The sequence below is a fragment of the Pan paniscus genome, chromosome 10 (genome assembly GCF_029289425.2).
Source record: "Pan paniscus chromosome 10, NHGRI_mPanPan1-v2.0_pri, whole genome shotgun sequence".
Taxonomy (NCBI): domain Eukaryota; kingdom Metazoa; phylum Chordata; class Mammalia; order Primates; family Hominidae; genus Pan; species Pan paniscus.
The window spans coordinates 104,750,045-104,774,059 of record NC_073259.2 but is presented as its reverse complement, the minus strand read 5'-3'; the positions used below and the strand labels follow the sequence as shown (position 1 = coordinate 104,774,059).

Genomic DNA, 24,015 nt, shown 5'->3' with positions numbered 1-24,015 from the left:
GCAAGGACTACATAATCATCCCAATAGATGCAGATAGAGCATTGAATAGAATTCAACACCCTTTCAATGATAAAAATCACTTGACAAACTAAGAATAGAAGAGAAATTGCTCAACCTGATAAAGCATATCTATGAAAAACCCACAGTTAACATCATACTGAATGGTAAAAATCACCTATTTTTAAGGCAACATCTAATACAATTGAAAATTTCCCTGTGGCCCATAAATCCCATCCATGGGTTATATACCCCATAGAAAGATATACTATGTCATCTGGGTATGTTGCACTGTGGCAATGTTCCTTGGAAACGAAGTGCATGTGCACCAGTGAAGGTGCACATTTCTTCTTATTCAATCATTCCTCTATTGGTGCACATGGACTTTGTTGCCAAGGAACATTCATGGGGGATGATCATGGCCTAGAATACTATACAGTCAATATAATGGACCAAAGCAAAGCAGTAGACTTGGAGTGATTTCAATGAAGTTTTTCTGCATGGGAAATACCAGATGCAGAAAAGTGTGAATATACCATTTTGTAAATAAATGATAAATCCTATCCTATCATGAATGTGTATACATATGATAGTGTATTATATATAAAGCATATGAATATGGATATATATATAAACACGTATGTGTATGCATACACCTAGACATAAGTACATATGTGTGTCATTATATAAGCATAGAGAAAACTATGGAAGAATATATACTGTATCATTTATATAGATTAGTGGAGGCTGGGAGAACAGTTAGGGAAAGGGAGGAGAAAGAGAAATAAGCAAAAAATAAAACAATTACCTTTCAAGTTTGGTAGGTTTGGTTTGCTCTTGTTGGTAATTACTGTCTTAAATTTATTTTCTGGGACACAATTTATTGTCGCAGCCACACTTAGGAAAAAGTATGCTTTAACAAAATTAAACTTATTTAAGAGATGCGGTTGGCCAATTGTAACCAGAACTGCAGGCAAGCCTTTATTTCTTAATTCATCAATTGCCTAAAAAATGGAAAAAAGGAAAAAGAGCAAATTAGAAAAATACTTTTTCAGATATTATTATATTCATTCTTTTGCAGTCCACATTTGGTGTTGGATGAAGGGATATAGGGCTGGGCATGGGGTATTGTAAATGGGAGGTCTACTGAGAGAGACATGTAACATCGGAACCATCTCAACAGTTCAACAATGCTTCTGCTGTTCCCCACCAATTTCTAACCTGTGCCTCATGAGGCCAGCTCTGCCATCGTGGCAGAGTAAACCTGGTGCTCAGAGTGAAGGATGGGATCCTTTATCAAAATAGACAAACTGAAAGCTCATTAGACACACACATCGGCTACTCTGCTTTAGTGTAAGTAAATCAGAGATACTATGACAGGAACAGGAAAAGATGGGCAGACAAGCAATCTCCCTACCCAGCTTAGAGTCCACCGTCAATCATTAGAACCCCTTCCCATATACACCCTCAACTCCCTGGGTCCTCACCTATCCAAACACACTTCCTTAGCAAAATCACAGCTCTAACTCTGAAATCCAACTCTGAGCCCTCTTATGGTCTGCATCCCTGGGGTGGAAAACGGCTGGAGAAAATCACACAATCACACAAATTGTCCCAAACACACTTCCTTAGCAAAATCACAGCTCTAACTCTGAAATCCAACTCTGAGCCCTCTTATGGTCTGCATCCCTGGGGTGGAAAACGGCTGGAGAAAATCACACAATCACACAAATTGTCCCATTTTAAGTACCCAACCAAACCTCAATGCTGCCTGGTAATATTCCAATATTTTGCCAGTCCATTCACCCTCTCTCTCTTTCTTAGACAACCATTTTGCGCCCTTCTCTCCTCTAAATTCTAACCCTTCCTTCCCTGGTTTCCTCCCAGCCAATGACCTTGCTTCCTCCACTTCACTAGGAAAACTGAAGCAGTCAGAGTAGAGCAAACTCCTCCATCTGTTTCATCCACCTGAGCATCTGCCCCCAACAGCTCTACCTTCCTTTCTGCTACCTAAGGCTGGCATTACCACTTAGGCCTTCACTCCTTTCTCCAATGGGCTACTCAGCCATTCTCTCCTATATCATAAATATGCTAATCTCTGCAGAAACATTCCTATCGGCACACAGCCACGCTTCATCTCCTCCATTTTAATAACCCAAAAACTCTCTATATCCCAACTTCCTTCTCCAGCCACTACCCCATTCTTTCCTCCCCTTCACAGCAACACTCTGAAGAGTTCCAGTTTCTCTCCTTTCATTTGCTCCTAAACCCACTCCATCCCTACGTCTTAACCCTCTGGTCAAATCCACTGATGGCCTACACTTGGCTAAATCTAATGGTCAATTATCAGTCTTTGAATACCATGTAACTTCTGACCTGATGCCATTATTTTATATGCCAATTAAGCTGTCACATGCCATCAACTGTAAAATGCATTCTGATTTTAGAGACATTAAATGTGAAAAAAAAAATTCAAGTTAAAGACTCAGTGTATTATTGTATTTGATTCATCATCAAAATTTGATACTACTGATCACCCACTCTTTCCAAACACGCTTTCTGCTCTTGGCTTTCAGGCCACCACACTCCCTTAGTTTCCTTCCTATCCTACTGGCCTCTCCTTTTCTGTCTTCTTTGCTGGTTCTTCTTCTTCTCCTATACCTCTTAATATTGGACTGTCCTGGAACTCAGTGCTCTTCCTTCTCCTCACTCCCTCCCCTTAGGTGATCTTAATCAGGCTCATGGTTTTAATTTCATCTGAATGCTGATGAAATCACAACTTTTTCGCTGTAGCTCCAACCTCTCTTCTGAACTCCAAATTCACAGAATCAACTTCTGACTCAATTCCTCCACTTGGATGTCTAACAGATATCTCAAACTCAACATCTCTAAACTCAGTATCTCCAGCACACACACACGTGCGCACACAAACACACACACACACACACACACACACATATACACACAATGTAAGCGCTTTGAGGTTTGGGAATTTGTATTATGGTTGACTGATGTATTTGATTGACAGCATCAGAATAGTACCTGGCACATGGTGGGCTCAACAGATTAGGAAAAGTAATCCCTTTATGGCATAAATCAGTCAGGACACATTTCTGCTCAAAACTCTCCAGTGGCTCTTCATTTTGCTCAGATAACAGCCTAGTTACAATGGCCCTACAACCCCTTCTCAATCTGACCTCTCTGACCTTATCTCCTACTGCTCCCATCCTTCACAGAGCTCTAGCCACACTGGCTTAGATGTCCCTCGCCAAGCTAGGCAATCTTGTCTCAGGGCCTTTTCACTTAACTTTCCCTCTTTTTAGATTGTTCCTTCTCCAGATTTCATATGACTTGCACCTTTAGCTGTTTCAGGTCTATTTACAAAAGGCACTTCAGTGAAGACTAACCTGATTACCCCATTTAAAATTACCATCTCCAACCTAGCCCCATGCTCCCAATTCCCTTTATGCACAGCTGCATTTATTTTCTCCCACAGCATGGTTCTCCGTCTAATGCACTATATAATTTACATATTTATAATATATTTACTTATATATCATGCTTTATTACTAGTCTTGCCCATTAAAATACAAGCTCCATGAGAGCTTGGAGTTTTTCTGTATTGTTGATTGACTAATGTTGATTGACAGCATCAGAACTAATGTTGATTGGCAGCCTATTGCCTTGCACACAATAGGCTCTTGATTTTGTTGTTGAATTAATACATAAGGCAGATGTTGGGGCTATCTATTCTAGAAAAAAAGAAAAGAAAAACTATTTGCCTTACGTAAACAAAAAAATTCCATTGTTTGGAAGAGCTTGAAGCATGAAACTTCAGATTGGTTGGGAGAAGGTTTCTCTTGTCTTTTCTCTCTACAGCAAACAGTGATTTAATGAGCCTTGACAATTACACACAAACACTTGAGGATCAAAAGAAGATTAATTAGTAATACTATTTAACACTCCCTTCTTTCCCTTTATGCAAAAAAACATAAAGTATAATCTGAAGAGTCTTAAGCAGACCAACGGTACTGTTTTAACTAACTAGCTAATAGAAACTGAGTTTCCATTATACTGTTAGTCTCTTTTTGAATAAAAAGAAATCATCAGACAGACATTCTTTTTATACCAAAAACCACTCCCTAAGGAAGTGTTTTAGGATGCTCTAGCGTTTAAGATAGGAAAGAAAGAAATATTCTTAGACACCCCAAGGTCTTGGAACACTAAAATGAAATAAGAATATGTATTTCTATCTTCCTAATACCAGTTATTTCATTTCAGGCAAATTGCTTATAAATTAAAACAAATTTTTAGGAAAAAAAAAAACAATGAATCATCTGAAGGATAATTAAAAGTGAACTTTGTGGAATAAAATGCACAATAATAGAAAAGTAATAAGATTACATTTAATAAAAGTTAGATATAGTCCTATTAAAATTATGGAAGACAAAAATAAAGCAATTTTGAGAAAATATCTTTCAAAATTATTTAATTAAAAATAAATACCTTACTTAATGCTGTTTCCTAGCACTTAAAAAAATAAAAACCATGTGTATATATCTGCATTAACTGTCGTCTGGTTCTATGAACTCCTTCCCCATTCATAGCCCCCTTTAACAATGGTTGTGCCACAACTCTTCTGCTCTAACACTTTCTAGGAGAGATAGACTGCCAATACGCCTAAGTTTTTTAAAATTATTATTTCAAGATATTCAAATATCACTAGGTCATCAAGTGCTTAAGTCCCAATCATTCCATTAGTGACAGGAACAAATGTATTTAGATGGGCAGTAGAACCCTCTTTTTGTGAAAGATACTGGGAAAAAAAAAGAAAAGAATATTACACAGCAGATTTTCAGAATCAAAGACTGTATCAACCAAATAGATTAGAATGACTCAAAAATTATCCACACTTAGGAAAACCATGTTTATAAAATATTATTATCCTTACCTGTATATTTTCTTTACTGGTAAGAGGTTTTCCTGAGTCAAATGATTGAAAGATCTGTCAAAATACAAAATAGTAACAGCAAGAACAAGATTACTTGAGTATTCTTTTAAATCAAACATTTAATGTGTTCTAAAATTATTTTAATTATCATTTTTATTGAAAAAGTAATTTATGCTCTAGTCAGAAAAGATAAGTATTGTATAAAGTAAAAATCATACATAAGTCAACTTCTTTTAAGAAATACAATGTTAATAGTTGATGTTTTTCCTACTAACTTCTTTTTGATGTATTTTAAATATATATATAGATATATATATATCTATATATATATATATATTTTTTTTTTTTTAGACCAAGTCTCGCTCTGTCACCCAGGCTGGAGTGCAGTGGCACCATCTCAGCTCACTGCAAGCTCCACCTCCCAGGTTCACACCATCCTCCTGCCTCAGCCTCCCGAGTAGCTGGGACTACAGGTGCCCGCCACCACGCCCAGCTAATTGTTTGTATTTTTAGTATACACGGGGTTTCACCGTGTTAGCCAGGATGGTCTTGATATCCTGACCTCGTGATCTGCCCGCCTCGGCCTCCCAAAGTGCTGGGATTATAGGCGTGAGCCACTGTGCCTGGCCAATGTATTTTAAATTTTTAAAAATAGATTTCTATTCCATGTTCACTAAACATTACATCATAATTTTCTTCCCATATCATTATTTGTAAACTTCAGTCTAATGTGTAGGTGATACTTTATCCTATGAATGTAGCCTAATAACCTCTTTCCTATTGCTGGATATCTGAGGGAGCCACTTCCCCATCATTATCCCATCATTCAGCCCTAGTTTAAATAACACTGATGACTATTTTGTTTATATTTCTGATTATTGCCTTCGGATAGATTCCTGGAAGCAGAATTTCTGGGTCAAAAGATATGAATATACTGAGAAAATTGAAAGAGTCTGGCTCAATTTACACTCCCACCCACATTGTATGAAAATGTCAGAATTATTGCACTTTTAACAACAGTGAGTATTATCACTTAAAAAAATAGTTGCCAGTTTGAGATAAAATTGTATTGCTATTCAGAATAAATATTTTTGGGTTTTTTTTTCCTTTTTGGTGTATTACTTGTCATTATATTTGGCTCTAAATATACTGTTGCACTAGGAAACATTTAGTTTATTTGCCACAGGAGACTGATGTATCTAGTAGGATGCATCTCTCTTGGTATAGAAGGCCCTTTTTAAAAGATTCCCATTGGTAGAATCCAACAGCGATGTCCCTCTGCCCCTCCCTCATCCCCCTTGGTCACCAGGAAGTCACCAGCAGCTTCCATGGACAGGTTGCTCACATGTAGATGGTGTCCTACTCAAGTACCTGTAGCTCTTTGCCTGGCCATAAGAATGTTCAGGAGAGGCTAGAAGTGCAGAGAATAAACCTTACCAAAGAAGAACAGAAGTGTTCTACCCAGTCTCTCTGAGAGCCCCAGTTACCCATATCGGTGACCTTCTCGTTCACACTCTCTGGATTGGTTTTCCCCTATCTAGCTTTCCTGCTAGCTCACCTTACTTCCTAGAATCACTTCCCAAAGACACTATTGTTCCCAAATCCTAGTCTCAGGATCTGCTTTTAAGGGAACCTCCCAAAACGGTACATCACAGATAGCTTTTATTGAAAAAGTATTGGTGTTTTAAAAATTTTTCCCTTCTTTGAAGATATTCTTTATTACCCATAATACATTGAAAAGTGAGTAACTGAATCCAAGGGGAAATCCTTGGTGGTATAAATTAAAGAGAGTTTAATAATGGGACTTTAGATTTGATGATAAGAGCAGAATACCAATATGAGTATAATGTTAAAATACAGAATTTTTTTAAAGGCCTGTGAAAAGTTCAATAGTAATCTGTAGGACTTTTTCAGTTACTTCTTTTACAAGTGAAACTTAATTCATTAATCCCTTCTTTAAATAACTAGCCTGCAGCTTAATAACATTGGCACCTATTTTAATTATAAATCCTGAACACATTTCCTCTTTTAATTACACTTTTGAAATTCCCAACTGAAGCTGGAAAGCTGCAAATTAACTTTGAGAATACAAAATCTGAAATCAGAATCTACTGGGAGATAGATTCACCCATACATTTATCTTATGAAAACTAGTTGATAAAAATGAAGTCTGGAATCTACTTGTAAAAATTAGCTTCTGAACTTTTGTTTATTTATTTCAGTGAAAGCAGTGACCATTGAAAACTCTCTCTTGTTTCTCATCCTACCCAACTGGTTTCTCTTTCCTTCTCATCCTCCTGGACTCTAAATGTGAGTGACCCTAATGTCTAGTCCTCTGACTTCTGCTTTTCTCTATCTGCCTCATCCCCAGCTGAATTCATCTAGTTCCATGATTTTAAATCTCTCTTCTAGCATTCCCAAATGTGTCCCTGCAACCCCAAACTCTCCCCTGAATTCCAGACCCTATATGATCTGCACCTAACTATGCTGCATTTCCACCTGGATGTCTACTGGGACTCTCATACTTAACATGTTCAACCCCTATCTGGAGCAGTATTCCCCATCTCAGTACACGAAAAAATCTTCCTACCAGTTGCTCAGGTTGAACACTCTGTAGTCATCCTTGCCTCCTTTCTCTTACATCCTGTATCCAAACCATTATCAGCAAATGCAGCTGGCTGTACCTTCACAACACACCCAGAAACAGACTGCTGTTCACTCCCTTCGGCACAATCATCTCAATCACTATTATGCCCCACCCAGATTATCTGCAACAGCCTCCTAACTGGTGTCCCAATGTATACCCCTGCCCACCCACAGCGTCTTCCCCAATAGTAAGCAGTGTCCTTTCATATTTAATTCCTATCACGTCACTTCTCTGCTCAAAACTGCGCAGTTTCCCATCTTATTTAGAGAAAATTCCAGTCCTTATCAAGCCCTATGAGGTCTTACATGATCTGACTCCTAGGTCCCTCCTCCTCCTCCTCCTCCTCATTGCAGCCTCACTTTGCCTACTTGGTTTTCCTCAACCACATCTTGCAAGCATCCCTTTTAGAACCTTTGCCCTTGCAGTTCCTCCTACTTGGAAGGTTGTTCCCTCAGATCTTTCCATGGCTCACTTCCCTCAAAACTTGCTTATTATAGAGATTCTCCAAACCACTTTGAATAAAACAGCACTCCACTGCCCTGGTCACTCTCCATCCCCTCAACTCTGCTTCACTGTCCTTGACAGCTGTGTATATACCTGACATATACTTATGTGCTTAATGTATTTGGTGTTTGTCTTCCTCACCGGACTGTAAGCTCCAGGAAAGCAGGAGCCCCCCTGCTGTCTTTCTACTGCTCTATCTCCATGCCTAGAATGGCATCTGTATTCAGTAAGCACTCAAAAAATATTTTTTAACTAATTAAAGTGTAATTAACTGAGGAGCAAGCAAGAAAATATTGCTAATTTAATCCAGGTAAGATGATGCTTAATTTATGCCACAGAAAATGAGCAAAACAGTCAACCAACTGACTCCAATCTCTCTCTCTTTCCCCTCTCTATGTGTATCTCTCTATCCATCTATCTATCAATCTCACACAGATATATGCATATATATGGATGTATATACATACATACTCATGCACATACATGTATCCAACTGCCTAATAAACATCCCTCTTGGGATGTTCTGTGGATAGCCTCACCCCCTATTACAATAAATTATAATGCTGTAGCAGTCATATGGAGTAATAAGCAGGTACATTTTAGGGGAATACTCTGAAGTAATGATCATATTATATGTAAATATAATGTCCGCTTATGCTAGTGGTTTTCAAGACTTATAGCTCATTCTCCAGGTTGCTTTAGGTCCTGCAAATTTGAATCCAACCAGCTGGTATTGTGCCTATCAGTCTCATTCCTCACACACACACTCTCTCCCAGGCAAACTGACTTGCTACCTTCTCCCATTTCCTTTATTGCTGGTCTAGGAGGGTCCAAGCATCTGCCTGAAGCATGATCACCCAGTGATTCCCAGACCACCATGAAGACTAAAAGAGAGGAAAATAATAGCTCCCTCTGATTTAATTTATGCTTTAAACGTCAACTCCAGTATTCATTTTCAAGGATGCTTCAATTATCCAGTTTATAAATACAAATTAAACAAGCCAGGTAAAAACTATCTCCTAAAATCAAAAAAGGTTAGACAATATGGAGGAATGTTCTCTCCTCACAGAAATCAGAAGAAATTTGAACACATTCTTAAAACTTTGGTATAAAGTATGAAAATCAAAGAGATCCAAATAAGACATAAGGAAAGACTATTTTGATTTAAAATATTAACCAGAAATTATAATGTTAGACTCAAAAAACTAAGCAGTAGTGGCTGATAAATGTGCCTAGTGAGACTGCCCATGGTAACTATAATAAAAAGCAACATGCAGCGTCCCTGAGCCAGAATTCGATTGCAAAAACTACTCCAAAACCATGCTCCCTCCCCCATGACACTCTTCCAACCCAGACAAATGAAACCTCATAAAATCCTGATGTTAGTTGTAACCAGGCTTAACAAAGAGGGCTAAAATACCAGAGATTATAAATACACTTTCGTGGGAATGTTCCTTACATTTTAGGAATGTATCCCTCATAGGTAAAGAAATTGCTTTGAATCAAATTGTCAGGTTACCTTCATTTTTCCAGTGGCTTTATAGCCTGCAGGTATTGGACAAGGCATGTTTTTTCCATAGAAAATTTGGGATATCTCATAAAAGGCTTCAGAAAAGAATCTCAAATCTATAAGGACTTCTATCTGTAAAGGAAAGGAAATAATGAGGTACTTAATTAAACAATTTGTTTTACTTAGAAAACAAAAGTATAGAGAAAATCGTCAGCTTTCTGAGATCCAAAGTTTCTGCTTAATGTTGGTAATGCACTATGAATTAATGTTTACTAGACACAGTGGAGAGAGACGCGTGTGTCTATGTGTATGCCCATATACATGTGCAATGGACCAAGAAGCTAACAACAGCAGGCGGCTGTTCAAAACAATGGACATTTATCAGATGCTGCTTACTTCATCAGAGGCAAACACATTAATATTTTTATAATATGATAGCTGTATAAAAGTTTTTTTAATGATTTTTTTTGTTCCCATTACTAACTATAGCTCAAAAGAAAAACAAAACAAAAACACTCCTAATGTTCTCCAGCCCAACGAGGCAAGTCAAACTGGGAGACTAACTCCACAATGTATCAACATAGAGACAACTACTAATTTTCTTTTATTTTTAACTTTTATTTTAAGTTCAGGGGTACCTGTGCAGGTTTGCTACATAGGTAAATTGCATGTCATAGGGGTTCGGTATACAGATTATTTCATCACCCAGGTAATAAGTATGAGGCAGGAGAATAGGGTCTGAAAGAAGGGAATCTAAGGCTGTCTCACGCCAACTTCCTTGAACTAAATTGAAAGGAAAACCCTAACTTTCCACGCCTGAGTAACAAAAGGACCAGAGGTTACTCCCTTTGGAAACCCCCACCTTTTCTGTGGGGCAGATAGGAAATTGGCTGTCCGCAACCAATCAGACTGATTGCAGGCGAGTCTTCGTTTGCATAGAAGTATAACTTTGTTACTTCACCCTAGCCTCTGATTGGTTGCCTTTTGTAACCAATCAGATGTTTGCGCACAGGAGAGAAACCTTTTTAACTTAGTCTCTGGTTGGCTGCTTTCTGCAACCAATCAGACTGATTGTGGGCTACCACTTCATTTACATGAGGTGAGCATGAAGTGGCCATGGGAATAGGGGACATTTGGACCCAAGAAGATTCCAGGGAATATTTGGACCCAAGAAGATTCTGTATCCAGACCCTTGAGCCGCTGCTCACGCCCACTCCCACACTGTGGAGTGTACTTTCATTTTCAATAAACCTCTGCTTTCATTCTTTTCTTGTTTCATTCTTTCTTTGCTTTGCTGGGCGTTTTGTCCAGTTCTTTGTTCAAAACGCCAAGAACCTGAACAACTTGCAGTCACAACCCTCTACTGGTGACAAGTATAGTACCCAATTGTTATTTTTTTGATCCTCACCTCCTCTCACCCTGCACCCTCAAGCAGGCCCTGGCGTCTATTGTTCCCTTCTTTGTGTCCATGTGTCCTTAATATTTAGTTCCTGCTTATAAGTGAGAACATGTGGTATTTGGTTTTCTGTTCCTGGGTTAGTTTGCTTAGGATAATGGCCTCCAGCTCAGCTCCATGCAGGTTGCTGCAAAGGACATGATCTCATTCTTTTTTATGACTGCATATTATTCCATGGTGTATATGTACCACATTTTATCTAGTCTATCAATGATAGGCATTTAGGTTTATTTCATGTCTTTGCTATTGTGAATAGTGCTACAATGAACAATTTTCTTATCCATAATTAATGGCCACTGTTAATTTTAAATACATATATTTAAAAATATTAATCAATTTATAGCTATATATTTTATATGGCTTAATTTGAATATAATCCAGCAGGATCATCAATCAGAAAATTATAGAAAAAGGAGTTCTTACTTAAATTTGTTCAACATATTTATGGAGCACCTCATATGTACTAAGCCCTCTTGGAGGTTATGTTCCATTGGGATGCATGTTTATCTAAGTTTCAGTGACACATGAAGATATACACAACATACAAAGGGATACAGGGTACTCACAAATGCTATTTTCAAGACTGTGGTCAGGAAGGAATTCTCTGTGAAGGAAACCTTCAAGAGAAGATTTGGGAATGGCATTAAAGGAGACAGACATGAAAATCTGCTAAGGGACCTTAGTGTAGAGGCCATATGGCAGGACTCAGGGAGCAAGGGGAGGAGGTCAGGAGGTGAATGTTAATGCTGGCCAAGAAAGGTCAAGTAGAACCTGAAGACCAGAGTAGGGATTTTGCATGTCATTCTCTGTGTGATAAGGAGTTATTGGAGAGTTTTAAAGAGGACAGGGCCCTAACCTGACTTAAATTGTGAAAGCTATCTAGTGACTTTGTAGAGAATAGAGAAGGGTAAATGTGGAAGCAGAGAATAAAGTACGAAATTAGATTAACATGTAAATACATAACATAGGAAAAGAAAACTCCATTTATCCTCAGCATGTCCACCCATCATACTCTCTGTTTCCCATTTATTATTATCTTAGGAATCTCAAGAGTGTGTGAATTTTAAAGAAATAAAAAGGTGGGCTAGTGGGAAATGGGATATATGAATAACATGAAAATAAAATATAAAAGATCAGGAAAATATTACTAATAAGAAAGAGAAAATTGCTTGTCTATTGAGTTGCATACTTTGGTCTTTGCCTAAGACACCTTGGGGTCTAATCTCCCCAGTGCCATATAATATCAAAGGAGGTTCTGGGGGAGACATGTAAACTCTTTCAGGTTTCTAGATGACCATTTTTCTCATTACCCCTAGGAGGAAACACTTCCCCATATCTGTATGTGGTTAGTTTCCTTGAGTCTTGACTATAAGATTTCTGAACATGGACTCTTTCTGGCTTCAGTTTATCATACCAATCTGACCATTTGAAAAATCAATTGGGTAAATAATGGACATATATTTTCAGAGGTGACCAACACTGCAAACACAAACAAGCCAGACAGCAAAAAGAACTACCCATAAATCAACCATTCACTCACACAAATATAGAATCATTGGTACCCTTTCTAGGTTTGATGTGTTGACAGTGACAAATCTTTCAAGATGTTGGCAGTTCTAAAGTGAAGCCAGGCCAGCTGATCATGAAGAGGTCTTAAAGCTTTCCCTGAAAGACACTAGGGCACTATAGAAACTTCAGAGTGTGATCTATTGCTCTTTGATTTGTCAGGAAGCATCATTGCATGTTATTTCCTGACTATGACTTTTCTCTCTTCCAACTCCCTGACCCCAGTTTACTTCAGAAAGGTCAGGCAAACTCTGCTCACACAGGCTGTCATTCCTTCCTCTGTATAATCCATCATTTGTCCTCTTTCATTGCTTCTGTCAAAACCCTAGTCTGGTTTTTCAATCCTACTATGCCAATAAGATCCCACTGCTTACTCTACTCCTGACACTGCTACTAGATACCAGATATGACCATGTCATTCTCCTGATCCAATTTCTATAATTAATTAATTATAGAAAATAATAAGATTCTATATAAATTCTATAATTAATTCTCCAACCCAATTCTCCAGAATTGAGTCCACAGTTCTTCTCTGGTTTTTATGCTACTCTAGGACAAAAACAGCTACCAAGTGCTAACAATATGATTAAAAAAAAAGTCATCTAACCATTTTGTTCCAGATTATGTCCTTTGGTGCCCCTCTAGATCTCCTCTTGTTGAGTTATGATCATTGCAACCCTTTCATGCTTCTTGCCTCTTAAGGACAGACCAGACTGTACATGTTACACAATTCGGATATTGCAATCTCTTCATTTCTCTCATGGCTCCACCTCCAAATTACATCTCTTCAGAGTTGGGAATTCAAGACTAGGTCCCTGGTATTCTCAATGTCATCGACCTCTGGTATACTCATGTTATCTTCTACAACCTGCCTACCCAAAACCTCCACTCTAGTGTAACTGAACCACCCCTGCCCCCTAAACAAGTCAATATTTTCTCACCTATCTTTCACACTGACTGCCAAGAAATGTTCCCTTTTTCCTCTCTCCTGCTCCATGAATTCTACTCTTTTCAAGTCTAAATCTTACCTACTTATGAAACCTAAAGACTCAAAGCCATTTTTTCCTCTTTCGAACTCCTGGAGAGTGTTCATCACACTCATTTGGAAATGACCGAGTGGCAGGTACCAACATTATTGTCTTGGGTATACATTCTGTCTTTCTTCTCAGTTTTCACTTCCTTATAAGCAAGGACCATTGGTTATATTTCTTTGATTGGAGTTACTAACATGGTGCTTTTAAATAGGAAGTACTCAATAAATGTTGTTTTAGAGTTACATCAATAAATATCTACCAAGTATTTTCTAGGTGAGTTCCCACTAAACACTATAGAGAGTGGACAGTAGGCACTTGATAAATGTCTGCAGATTTTAAATTCAATAGTTAATTACTGAATTTCAACTATGTGAATGTATTACTCAAGATACTACAGGGAATTAAAAGATGAATAAGATACAGATCCTAGCCTCAAGAATTTTGCAATATTGAAGAGAACATTATCTTTTGTAAAAAAGAGAGAAAAGTTACATGGAGTTTCTTTTAAAAGTGTTGGAATTCAAAAGCAAGAGAACTCATAAGAGTTCAGTAACTCAGAGAGGGTGATTCAGAAATTTTCATGATCAGTAACAAATTATTTATTCCCAGGTTAAAATCATTAATAATCAGCACTAGAATTCTTAATTTCTTTACTTAGAAATAGCATGCAACAAACTATTTGGGTCTGAAAATATAGGCCCCAGGGCAGGGTTTAGACATGAAGCGAAATTCAAATGGAAGTTTAATTTTCCCTTATTAGAAAATGGGATAAATTTGGGGACAAAAGGCAGAGAGTATTTCCACAAAAGCAGAAGTATGAATGAAGCCAGTGGTGTGTTGGAGCCCACTCACTCCAATTTGCAAGAGCTGATTGTGCACATCTTGTCCCCAATTCCATCGTTAGAGATGTCTTGTCGGTAGCTTGAAGTCAGACATAGTGGGAGTATTCACACCATGGATGGAAATTGAAAATGCCACGAATGAAACTTTTGAGGTGTTTTTTTGTTTTCTTTTTGTTTTTTTTGACACGGAGTCTCGCCCTGTTGCCCAGGCTGGAGTGCAGTGGCACAATCTCAGCTCACTGCAACCTCCTCCTTCCAGTTTCAAGTGATTCTCCTGCGTCAGCCTCCAGAGTAGCTGGGATTTCAGGCGCCTGCCACCACACCCGGCCAATTTTTTATCTTTAGTAGAGATGGGGTTTCACCATGTTGGCCAGGCTGGTCTCGAACTCCTGACCTGGTGATCTGCCCACCCCGACCTCCCAAAGTGCTGGGATTACAGGCGTGAGACATCATGCCTGGCCTTGAGGTTTTGTTTTTCAGAGCCAATTGTGACATTTACCAGCCCATAGCTGATTACTCCATTCAGTTGGAGGCAAAAGCATGAGACGATGGCCAAGAAAGATTTTAAGCTCAAGAAAGCCAAATGTTCTATCTTCAATTGTTTGTTTTGCCTCAACTTAAATTTCTCTGTCTTCCTAATTTTTAGTAAAGTCCACTATAGAAAAAAGGGTGCATATATGTTGTGTGTGTGTGTGTGCGCATGTGTGCGTGTGTGCGTAAAATATAAAATAGAGTTAAATTCTATATTAGAGTTGAGGAAGTACAGAACTGGGAGCATATTTGTTGGATATTGAGATTATCCACGTACAAAACAAATTCAACAAAAGTGGGAGCTGGCAACGTGGGTGATTAGGAAAGAGAGCAGAGAGAACAAGGTGCTTCCCACTCCATGTGGTTTTCAAGCCAATCAATCACACATGAATCTCAAAGGCAGAGAACCTTAACTGACTTCTGGATTACAGGATTTTTTGTAATTTAGCATCTATCTGATCTTGTTAATTCAATTACCTGTGCATTGAAAAATTCTTGTGTACCATGATATCCATAAAGGCTCTTAGGAATAAATTCACAGAAGCTCAGAAAACTGGTTCAGTTGGTCTTCACCAGGAAGCCAGTCTCTCAGAAGTGGTGATTTCCAGGCCAGTTGGTGTTGGGTGAGCCTTATTTCCATGTGCAGCTGTTCCTCACTTTACTGTGGCCCAAGCATAAAATAATCTACACCTTTCTAACTGGCTCTTTCTCATACTTTATTATCATAATCGGTAAGTTATTTCTTACATCAGTGTAATGCCATGTTATTATCAGCTTGTTATTATAAGTCCTAGAATCAAATTAATACATGACAATATCCTTAATAGTTCAAGAATATCAAATGTCTTAAAAGCTTGTAACATACCTTGAGGATTCTTGCTTCTAGATTTCTTGTTATGTCTTGACAAATTCCAGAAACAAAATATTGATACAATGCAAGGAGAGGCAGAACCTATAAGGAGAAAAACACTCTTTGTTTCAAAATATATTTTATCAAACTAATAACCTAATAATCAAATTTAGCCAAATTTTAAATATAGGATATGTTATATACTGATTTACTTTCCATGCTAGGAAACTATACTGTTGAAAATAAGTGAAATAATCTATCTAGCACATGCTTCATAAGTTTATCGGAACTTTAAGATGCTATCAGAGACTTACAGTTCCCAGTACATGCCATTTGGTACCCCAAACCTAGGTTGCACATCTCTTTAAGCAGGAAGAGGTTAAAATCCAATCAATTATCTTCCTTGAAAATAATTAACTCAACATAAATATGTGAATCACTGTGGCCTGTGGAAAAATTCTAGCAAATGAGCTACCAAATAAATGGAAAATTTAAAGCAAAGGAACTCAATCTCTGCTCCCTAACTGGATCCTACTTATTCATTTCAATGCCAGCTGCTTTTTGTCTTCAATTAGAATTTGTCTATCAACAAAAAATATTTATAACATGTCTATTATGTGTTAGGTACCGTTGAATGAGAACAAAATCTAACAAGTCCCTGCCTTCACATAGCGTATATTCTACTGGTTAAAACCCAAGCTTACTCTTCACATAATATTTTTATTTTCCTAGAATTCACCCCAAGTTCAATTGCTCTTGAAGTCCCATGGATATATGTGAAGGCTTATAGACCATCAATATTTCAAATGGCCCAACCACGATCCATCCAGAGAAAGATGTGGAGAGGACAGTTTTGCCTAACACTGGAACAGCTCCTGACCTCAAATCAAACCTGAAGCTCAGCTCCTGCAACTGTAGCCTTCCCTGCCAAAGGAAGATGGAGTGGAAGGGAGATTGGGATCCCCATTAGTTAGCAAACTATTTCCCATAGCTCCACAGCTCTGGGTCACATAGCAAATTTTATATTCCACAGAAGTCCCCTTAGCCACTGGGCTTCTTCTGGAGAAGGTTAATGTAATACAAAATGGAAACTGTTCACTTCTTGCAATTTCAGCTGGGGAACCTCTAATTGTCAGTCAACTGGCAGCTGCTAATAGCAAGCTTTTTAAAAGGATTAGAACTGGTCTTAAATGATTTCAAACATAATACAATACATTTTTCTATAACTATGCCCTACAAACATAACACAATACCTTTTTCCACAATTAATGCATCACAAAACATTAAAAGTTGGCGATTACCTTTGAGATTTAGTTTCTTTTCTTTAGTAAGAAATAAAAACACACCATTTTATTGCTGCCAATTGCTCAATTATTCAGAAAAACATTCTCAATTTCTTCAGCTTTAGAGAAAAAAAAAACCTCATTTCTTTTCCAGCACAGTGATATGTATTATATATGAATATGACTAGGCAGCTAAAGGTTACCCAGGGGATAGAACTATTTCTTCAACCCAGAAATGAATCCCTTTAACAGTGAGAGGGGCACCATTTTGTTATTTTTAAAAATAAACAATTTCTCACCAAGTCTGCCAAGTGTTAAATGCACTTATCAATCTCTTTACTTTAATACATGGTTTTATAAGTTAACAATTCATATCAGGGGGCAATAAATATTTTCAATATAAAGAGAGAGTTGAATTCAGAAGAACAAATATACCGAGAGAATAGAAAAAAATATATGGGGGGAAAAAGTAAGTAGGTATGAAAATCATGGAGGAAAGGGAAAAAAGCAGAAAAGGAGAAAGAATAGATGTAAAGAAGCAAACAAAGGAGAAAAAGAGATGTGAAAAAATAAGGAGAGAACATAAAGAAAGAAAAAAGATGAAATAATGGAGGAAAATATAAAATGGCCAACAATTCTAATAGAACATACTAATTTTTTTAATGCAACCAGCTTCAAATTTATGACATACAGTGTGATTTCTTTCCCCAAAGGAGAGGAGAGCTGTACTTGGATTTTTTTTTTTATTTCCGAGGACATTAAGAAATGTCTGTCTTTTATCTCATACTTAGAACCTATTTTTCTCTTAGATGCACCCTTGACAGAGAAAAGACAAGAGACATAAAGATAAACTTATCTCAATAAAGAAACACTCTCACAGTTTTGGGATTGATATAACCTGAACAACTTAATGCAGTGGCTTACAAGTACACTAGATTTCTGTGTTTGAGATCAGTGATGCATTCTGATCAATTTCACCAACTAACTTAAGAAAAAAATATAAAGTAACACAGTAAAAGGAGAAAAAGTCAAATAGACTGCTTTTGTATCCAAAATGCAAAGAAAGAATATTAATTAATACATTTTAGTTTGAAGTGTAAGTAAGAATCCTACATATATAGAGTTTAAAAGTTAAACAGTAACTGACCAAAAGAACATTAGCAAAATTTTAAAAGTATGAGGTAAGTGGAGCAAAATATCCCAGTGATATATAATTTTGATTTTACAAATTACTTACTATTAGGTTTTGCCTAACAAAGTGCAGTTCACGTATAATGTAATACAGACTTGCAATTACAGAGCAAATGTCAGCCCTGTATCTATCTGAGAAGAGTTCAATGCCTGGGAGAAGCTGAGTGATTTCATATTGAGCATAGCAACGTTCAGCTTTGGGATGTGGAAGTGTGGTTCTAAGCAAACCCTGAAAATGAAAAAAAGTGAAATATAAAGAGCTATAGATAGCATTTTCAATAATGAAACAAAAAAAGATAAATACATGTATTGCTTTATAAAATGCTTAGTATATGCCTAGCACACTGTACTTTGTAATAAATGGTACTTATCATTTATATTATCATCATTACAGGTTCCAAATGCTTTTATCACTCCAGGTGGGCTTTTTAAATTCCATGGTAGTTGGATACTTCTTATTTTCAAAGAAATTATCATTATATTAAATTATGTTTTGTTGAGGGTCAATCTTATGTTAAGCACTGCTGGTGAATTCTTTATAAACATTATCTCATTTAATGTTATTTTAACCTGCTCTTAGAAGGATTATTATGTCACAAATGATATAATTGAGGCTTAAACAACTTATCTGAAGTCACACAGCTAACGATGTCAGAAAGGAGATTCAAAGTCATGTCTATTTAGCTAAAACAAACAAACAAACAAACAAACAAACAAAAAACTATGTTCTTTCCACTATACCAAGCTATAAGTAGAGGAAATGACTACTTGTTTCAGAAGTCTCAATCAGGCAGAGGTAATTCCAAACTTTTACCTGCTTAAATGAAAAGATTATTGTTTAATTTGACCAATAGTTTTTGGTAATTTATGTAACCAACATTACACTAGATGTTGGGGAAACAAGATGAACACACAAAACACATTTTTCATTTAAGGGTGCTTCTTTTGTTATTTTAACAATTAGAATTTCTTAATGACAAATGCATCATGAAATTATTTTAATGTATATATCAGAAAGAATTTCAATCCAATGGCTTATTAAGGTCATGAGATATCCTATTCTAAAATACTTTGTAGTTGTTGAAATTTTTACTATCACAAATTTGTTTTAAAATCATAAAAAGAATGAATAGGCTTTTAAAATAAATCCCACCAGCTAATTTTTATTTTAGGTATAGTATTACTAAGAAATAATACACATATTGTCCACGTTAAGCAGAAAGTTAAATATTTGTTAAAACACATATTTTCTAAAACATAAACAGCATTATCTTCAAGAACAAGGAGTATCAGAAAGTAAAGAATGTGACGTAAGAAGTCGGAGTCGGGTCATTTCCTTTACACCCCTGCCTCCTGTACTTCTTCCCTTTGAAGCCCAGGCAAGAGGCGTAAGGAACATAAGAAAATTGAAAAGTCTGGCCTTCCATTCAGAGAAGCCCTTCCTGAAGAACTCACTTATTTAGATTTCATAAGCTGTGAGACTTCTCTGATACACAGAACAAGAGTGCCCATCCTTCAAAGTAAATAGAACCTTTAGTAGATTACAAAGGCCCCTGGTTACATTTTGGAATTTCAAAATGTCTTGTATTTCAGATAAAAGCTCCTTTCTTCTTCAGTGAAAGCAAACCAAAATTCTGAGAACTGCAAGCATACCTCTCCTGTAGTCTTCAAGTTATTTTTCACCTTTATCATAAGATAGATTTTATATCATATAACCAAGCAAAACTGAATTTAGAGATGAGGTAACCTAAGGCAACTATTTGAAGTCAGACTGGCTTCATACTGATTACTAGTAACATGATCTTCCTAATCACAGGAGACTCAGTTTCCCCATCTGTAAAACTCCTTCTTCTGCAGTGTAAGGGAGAAAACTGACTCTGTTAAATATTAAAGGTGGGCCAGGCATAGTGGCTCACGCCTATAATCCCAGCACTTTGGGAGGCCAAGACAGGTGGATCACCTGAGGTCAGGAGTTTGAGACCAGCCTGGCCAACATGGTAAACCCTAGCTCTACTAAAAATACAAGAAATTAGCTGGGTGTGGTGGTGCGCGCCTGTAGTCCCAGCCACTTATGAGGCTGAGGCACAAGAATTGCTTGAACCCGGGAGGCAGAGGTCGCAGTGAGCTGAGATCACACCACTGCACTCCAGCCTGGCTGACAGAGTGAGACTCCGTCTCAAAAAAAGAAAAAAAAAAAATTAAAGGTGAAAGTCTCACAGGGGTTCAGCCAGCAAGAGAAAGACGGGCTTGTCATATTTAATCAAGATTCATGTTATTTTGCTACCTGTGAGTTTTCTGAATATGATAAACTTTTTTTACTGATCCAATGAATGGTTGTGCTACCATGGAAAAACATACATACATAGAGTGTTACCTGAAAGAGTAACGCAGACAAAATGCAACAGTCAGTTTTCTTTTCAACATTCAATGACTTAATAAATCTAAGTAAGTATAAGAAAAAAATTGATTAGTAGAAATTTTCCAAAAACATTTTGATATAAATGTCTTTACATATATATCTAGAACACAAAAAGTATAAGAAAAATACATACATATAAATATATAAGAAAATAGAAGGAAAATATATTAAAGAAGATAAAAAATCCCCTATAATCCTACTGCCTAAATATGATTACTAGTAACATTTTAGTCAATTTCCTTATATGTACTTTTTCTGTATATAATTATACACACGGAGAAACATATACATACATATTAAGACTAGAATTATGCAATACATACTACTTTATAAACAAATTTTTCATTCACAGACATAACGAACTATATTATTATTCTAAAGAACTTTAATGTTTTATCATACAGATGTGCCATAACATAAAAATATGAATCTCCACTTTGGCATTTTCCAATGCTGAGGTAAACATTGTTATGCCTACACTTTTGAGCACTTATCCTATTGGTTCCACTGAATGAACCCCTGGATGTAGAAGTTTTTGGTAAAAGGGGGTGCATAGTAAAGGCTTTTGATGAGTGCGGTTAAATAATTCACCCTGAAGACTGAAGCATTGTATTTTCTCTCTAGCTGTTTATTATGGAGCCATTCACAACATTAAGTATCTCCACCAAACATTAATGTCTCTCCATTTACAACTCTTTCATTTTATGTCCCTTAGAAGAAGAGTTTGAGTGTTCTATATATGAGTCTTAAAATTCACATTTGCAACTACAAACCACATTACCTTCTCCTAAGTCTTTCTTAGATAAAACCAGTCAGGTTCACTACATTAACAACAATGTTAATGTAGTCTACCTCAGTTCAGCTTCACTGTGTGGATCTTCAAGTGTGGTATTTTACAGGGCGGGGAGAAGAGTTTCCTCTACTCAGGGAGTCTAGGAAAACAGCCAAAGCCCCTGTAGAATGACATCTCCTATGGCAGTCAGACTTCCGGCTGGGAAACCAGGAAATGACTTTCTGTTTGTTGAAAACCACTTGGTAATAACTTCAGAAGCTCAGAGAAGCAGAGGTGCCCTCTGGCAGGAAGGCTGTAGCTGTTCCTTTCCAAGCTGTTCCTTTCCTTGGCTTTTCCATTCCCAATTGCCAAGCTCCAATAAGTCACAAGCTCAGATTTTGTTGAGAGAGAGAGAGAAAATTGTGTGTGTGTGTGTGTGTGTGTGTGTGTGTGTGTGTGTTCTCTCCCAGGAGCACAAAAAAATCAAACTTGACAGAGGTCTAAATCTTTGACGTTTAATACTTTTAAAGCAGTACTTTCTTACTTCCCTGACTGAAGATGCTAATCTGAAAGCAATGTGATCACTACCTAGGAACAGTTAAGTTTTAAGTGTGCTCTACAGCTTAAAACACTATGCAGGTTGTTGCTCACCACCTCCGACAGGTAAGCTAAAGAGGTAACTGTAACTGGAGAGATGAAGGAAACCTATACCTCTAATCCCTCCATACTTTTCAAATTTCTCATGTTAATAAGAAATTTGAAATACTTAAGATATTTGTGAGTGCTAGCTATGCGTAAGCCATTCTTGAAGACATTCACATGTGTTATGTGTGGTAGGCTAAATAATGGTCCCCCAAAGATATTCATGCCCTAATCTCCAGAACCTATGAATATGTGACCTTACAGGGCAACAAAGTCTTCGCAGATGTGATTAAACTAAGGCCACTGAGATAAGGAAGATTATCCTGGATCGTCACGATGGCCCTTATAAGAGAAAGGCAGGAGGGTCAGAGACAGAGAAGGAGATGTGAAGATGGAAGAAAATATGAGAGACAGACAGAGAGGCAGGTGTGGGGGAAAGATGCTCAACTGTTGGTCTTGAAGACAGAAGGTGGGGCCATGAGCCAAGGAGTGCAAGAGACCTCAAGAAACTGGAAAAGATAAGGAATCAGCTTCTCCCCAGGAGCCTCCAGAGGAAGCACAGCCCTGATGACACACTGATTTTATGATTTCTGAACTCTATAACTGTAAAATAATAAACCTGTTTTGTTTTAAGCCGCTAGGTTTAGGGTAATTTGTTACAGCAGCAAAAAGGACACTAATACAGTATGTATTATGGGCTAAATTGTATCCCCTAGAAATTCATATGTTGAAGTCCTAACTCTTAGTGATATAGTTTGAACATACGTCCCCACCAAATCTCATGCTAAACTGTTATCCCCAGTATTGGAGGTGGGGCCTGACAGGAGGTGTTAGGATCGTGGTGGTGGATCCCTCATGAATGGCTTAGTGCCATCCCCTTGGTGATGAGTGAGTTCACATCACATCTGGTTGTTTAAAAGAGTGTGGCACCTCCCACTCTTTCTCACTCCCATTCTTGCCATGTGAGATGCGGGCTCCCATATTCAAATATGGCCTTCTGTCATAATTGAAAGCTTCCTGAGGCCTCCCCAGAAACCCAGCAGATGCTGGTACCATGCTCTCTGTAGAGCCTGCAGAACCACGAACCAATTAAACCTCTTTTCTTTATAAATTACTCAGTCTTGGGTATTTCTTTGTAGCAAAGCAAGAACAGCCTAACGTATCCAGTAACCTCAGATTGTGAACATGCTTGGAGACAGGGCATTGAAAGAGGTAAGTAACTAAGTGAAAATGAGGCCACAGAGGTGGGCCCTAATCCAATATGACTGTTATCCATATAAGAAGAGGAGATTAGGATACTGACATGCTGAGGAAAGACCACATGTGGACACAGTGACCTTTCTACAAGCCAAGAAGAGAGGCTTCAGAAGAGACCAATTAACCAACACCTTGTTCTCCAACTTCTAGCCTTCAGAATCATGAGATAACAAAGTTATGTTGTTTAAGCCACCCAGTCTGTGGTACTTTGTTATGATAGCCCTAGCAAACTGATGCAGTATAGCATGTAATTTTTACCACCTTGGCTTAGAGATGAGGACACTGAGGCTCAGAAGGAATGTGAAACTTGTTGAAAGTAACTGGTTTCTAGTACACTTTTGAATGAGGCCCATGCCTGACTGCCTCCACACTGTTTTCCTGCTTCCTCACCAACTGCTCATTCATTTGACCACGCAACAAGTCATTGTTGAGCCAGACGCCGTGGCTCATGCCTGTAATCCCAGCACTTTGGGAAGCTGAGGTGGGCAGATCACTGGAAGTCAGGAGTTCCAGACCAGCCTGGCCAACATGGTGAAATCCTGTCTCTACTAAAAATACAAAAG

The 24,015-nt window shown here is 37.6% G+C and overlaps 1 protein-coding gene across 1 annotated transcript in view; it reads right to left on the bottom strand.

Moving 5' to 3' along the window:
- The window catches only part of CFAP54 (cilia and flagella associated protein 54), a 397,088-nt gene that overhangs the window by 174,833 nt on the left and 198,240 nt on the right, over window positions 1-24,015 (bottom strand). Inside the window, exons 44-49 of the mRNA XM_034934266.2 lie at window positions 20,737-20,803; window positions 18,409-18,591; window positions 15,904-15,990; window positions 9,619-9,741; window positions 4,949-5,002; window positions 806-1,001 (exon numbers count right to left, since the gene is read on the bottom strand). Coding sequence (XP_034790157.2) covers window positions 806-1,001; window positions 4,949-5,002; window positions 9,619-9,741; window positions 15,904-15,990; window positions 18,409-18,591; window positions 20,737-20,803 — 710 coding nt within the window. The remainder of the gene's footprint in view (window positions 1-805; window positions 1,002-4,948; window positions 5,003-9,618; window positions 9,742-15,903; window positions 15,991-18,408; window positions 18,592-20,736; window positions 20,804-24,015) is intronic.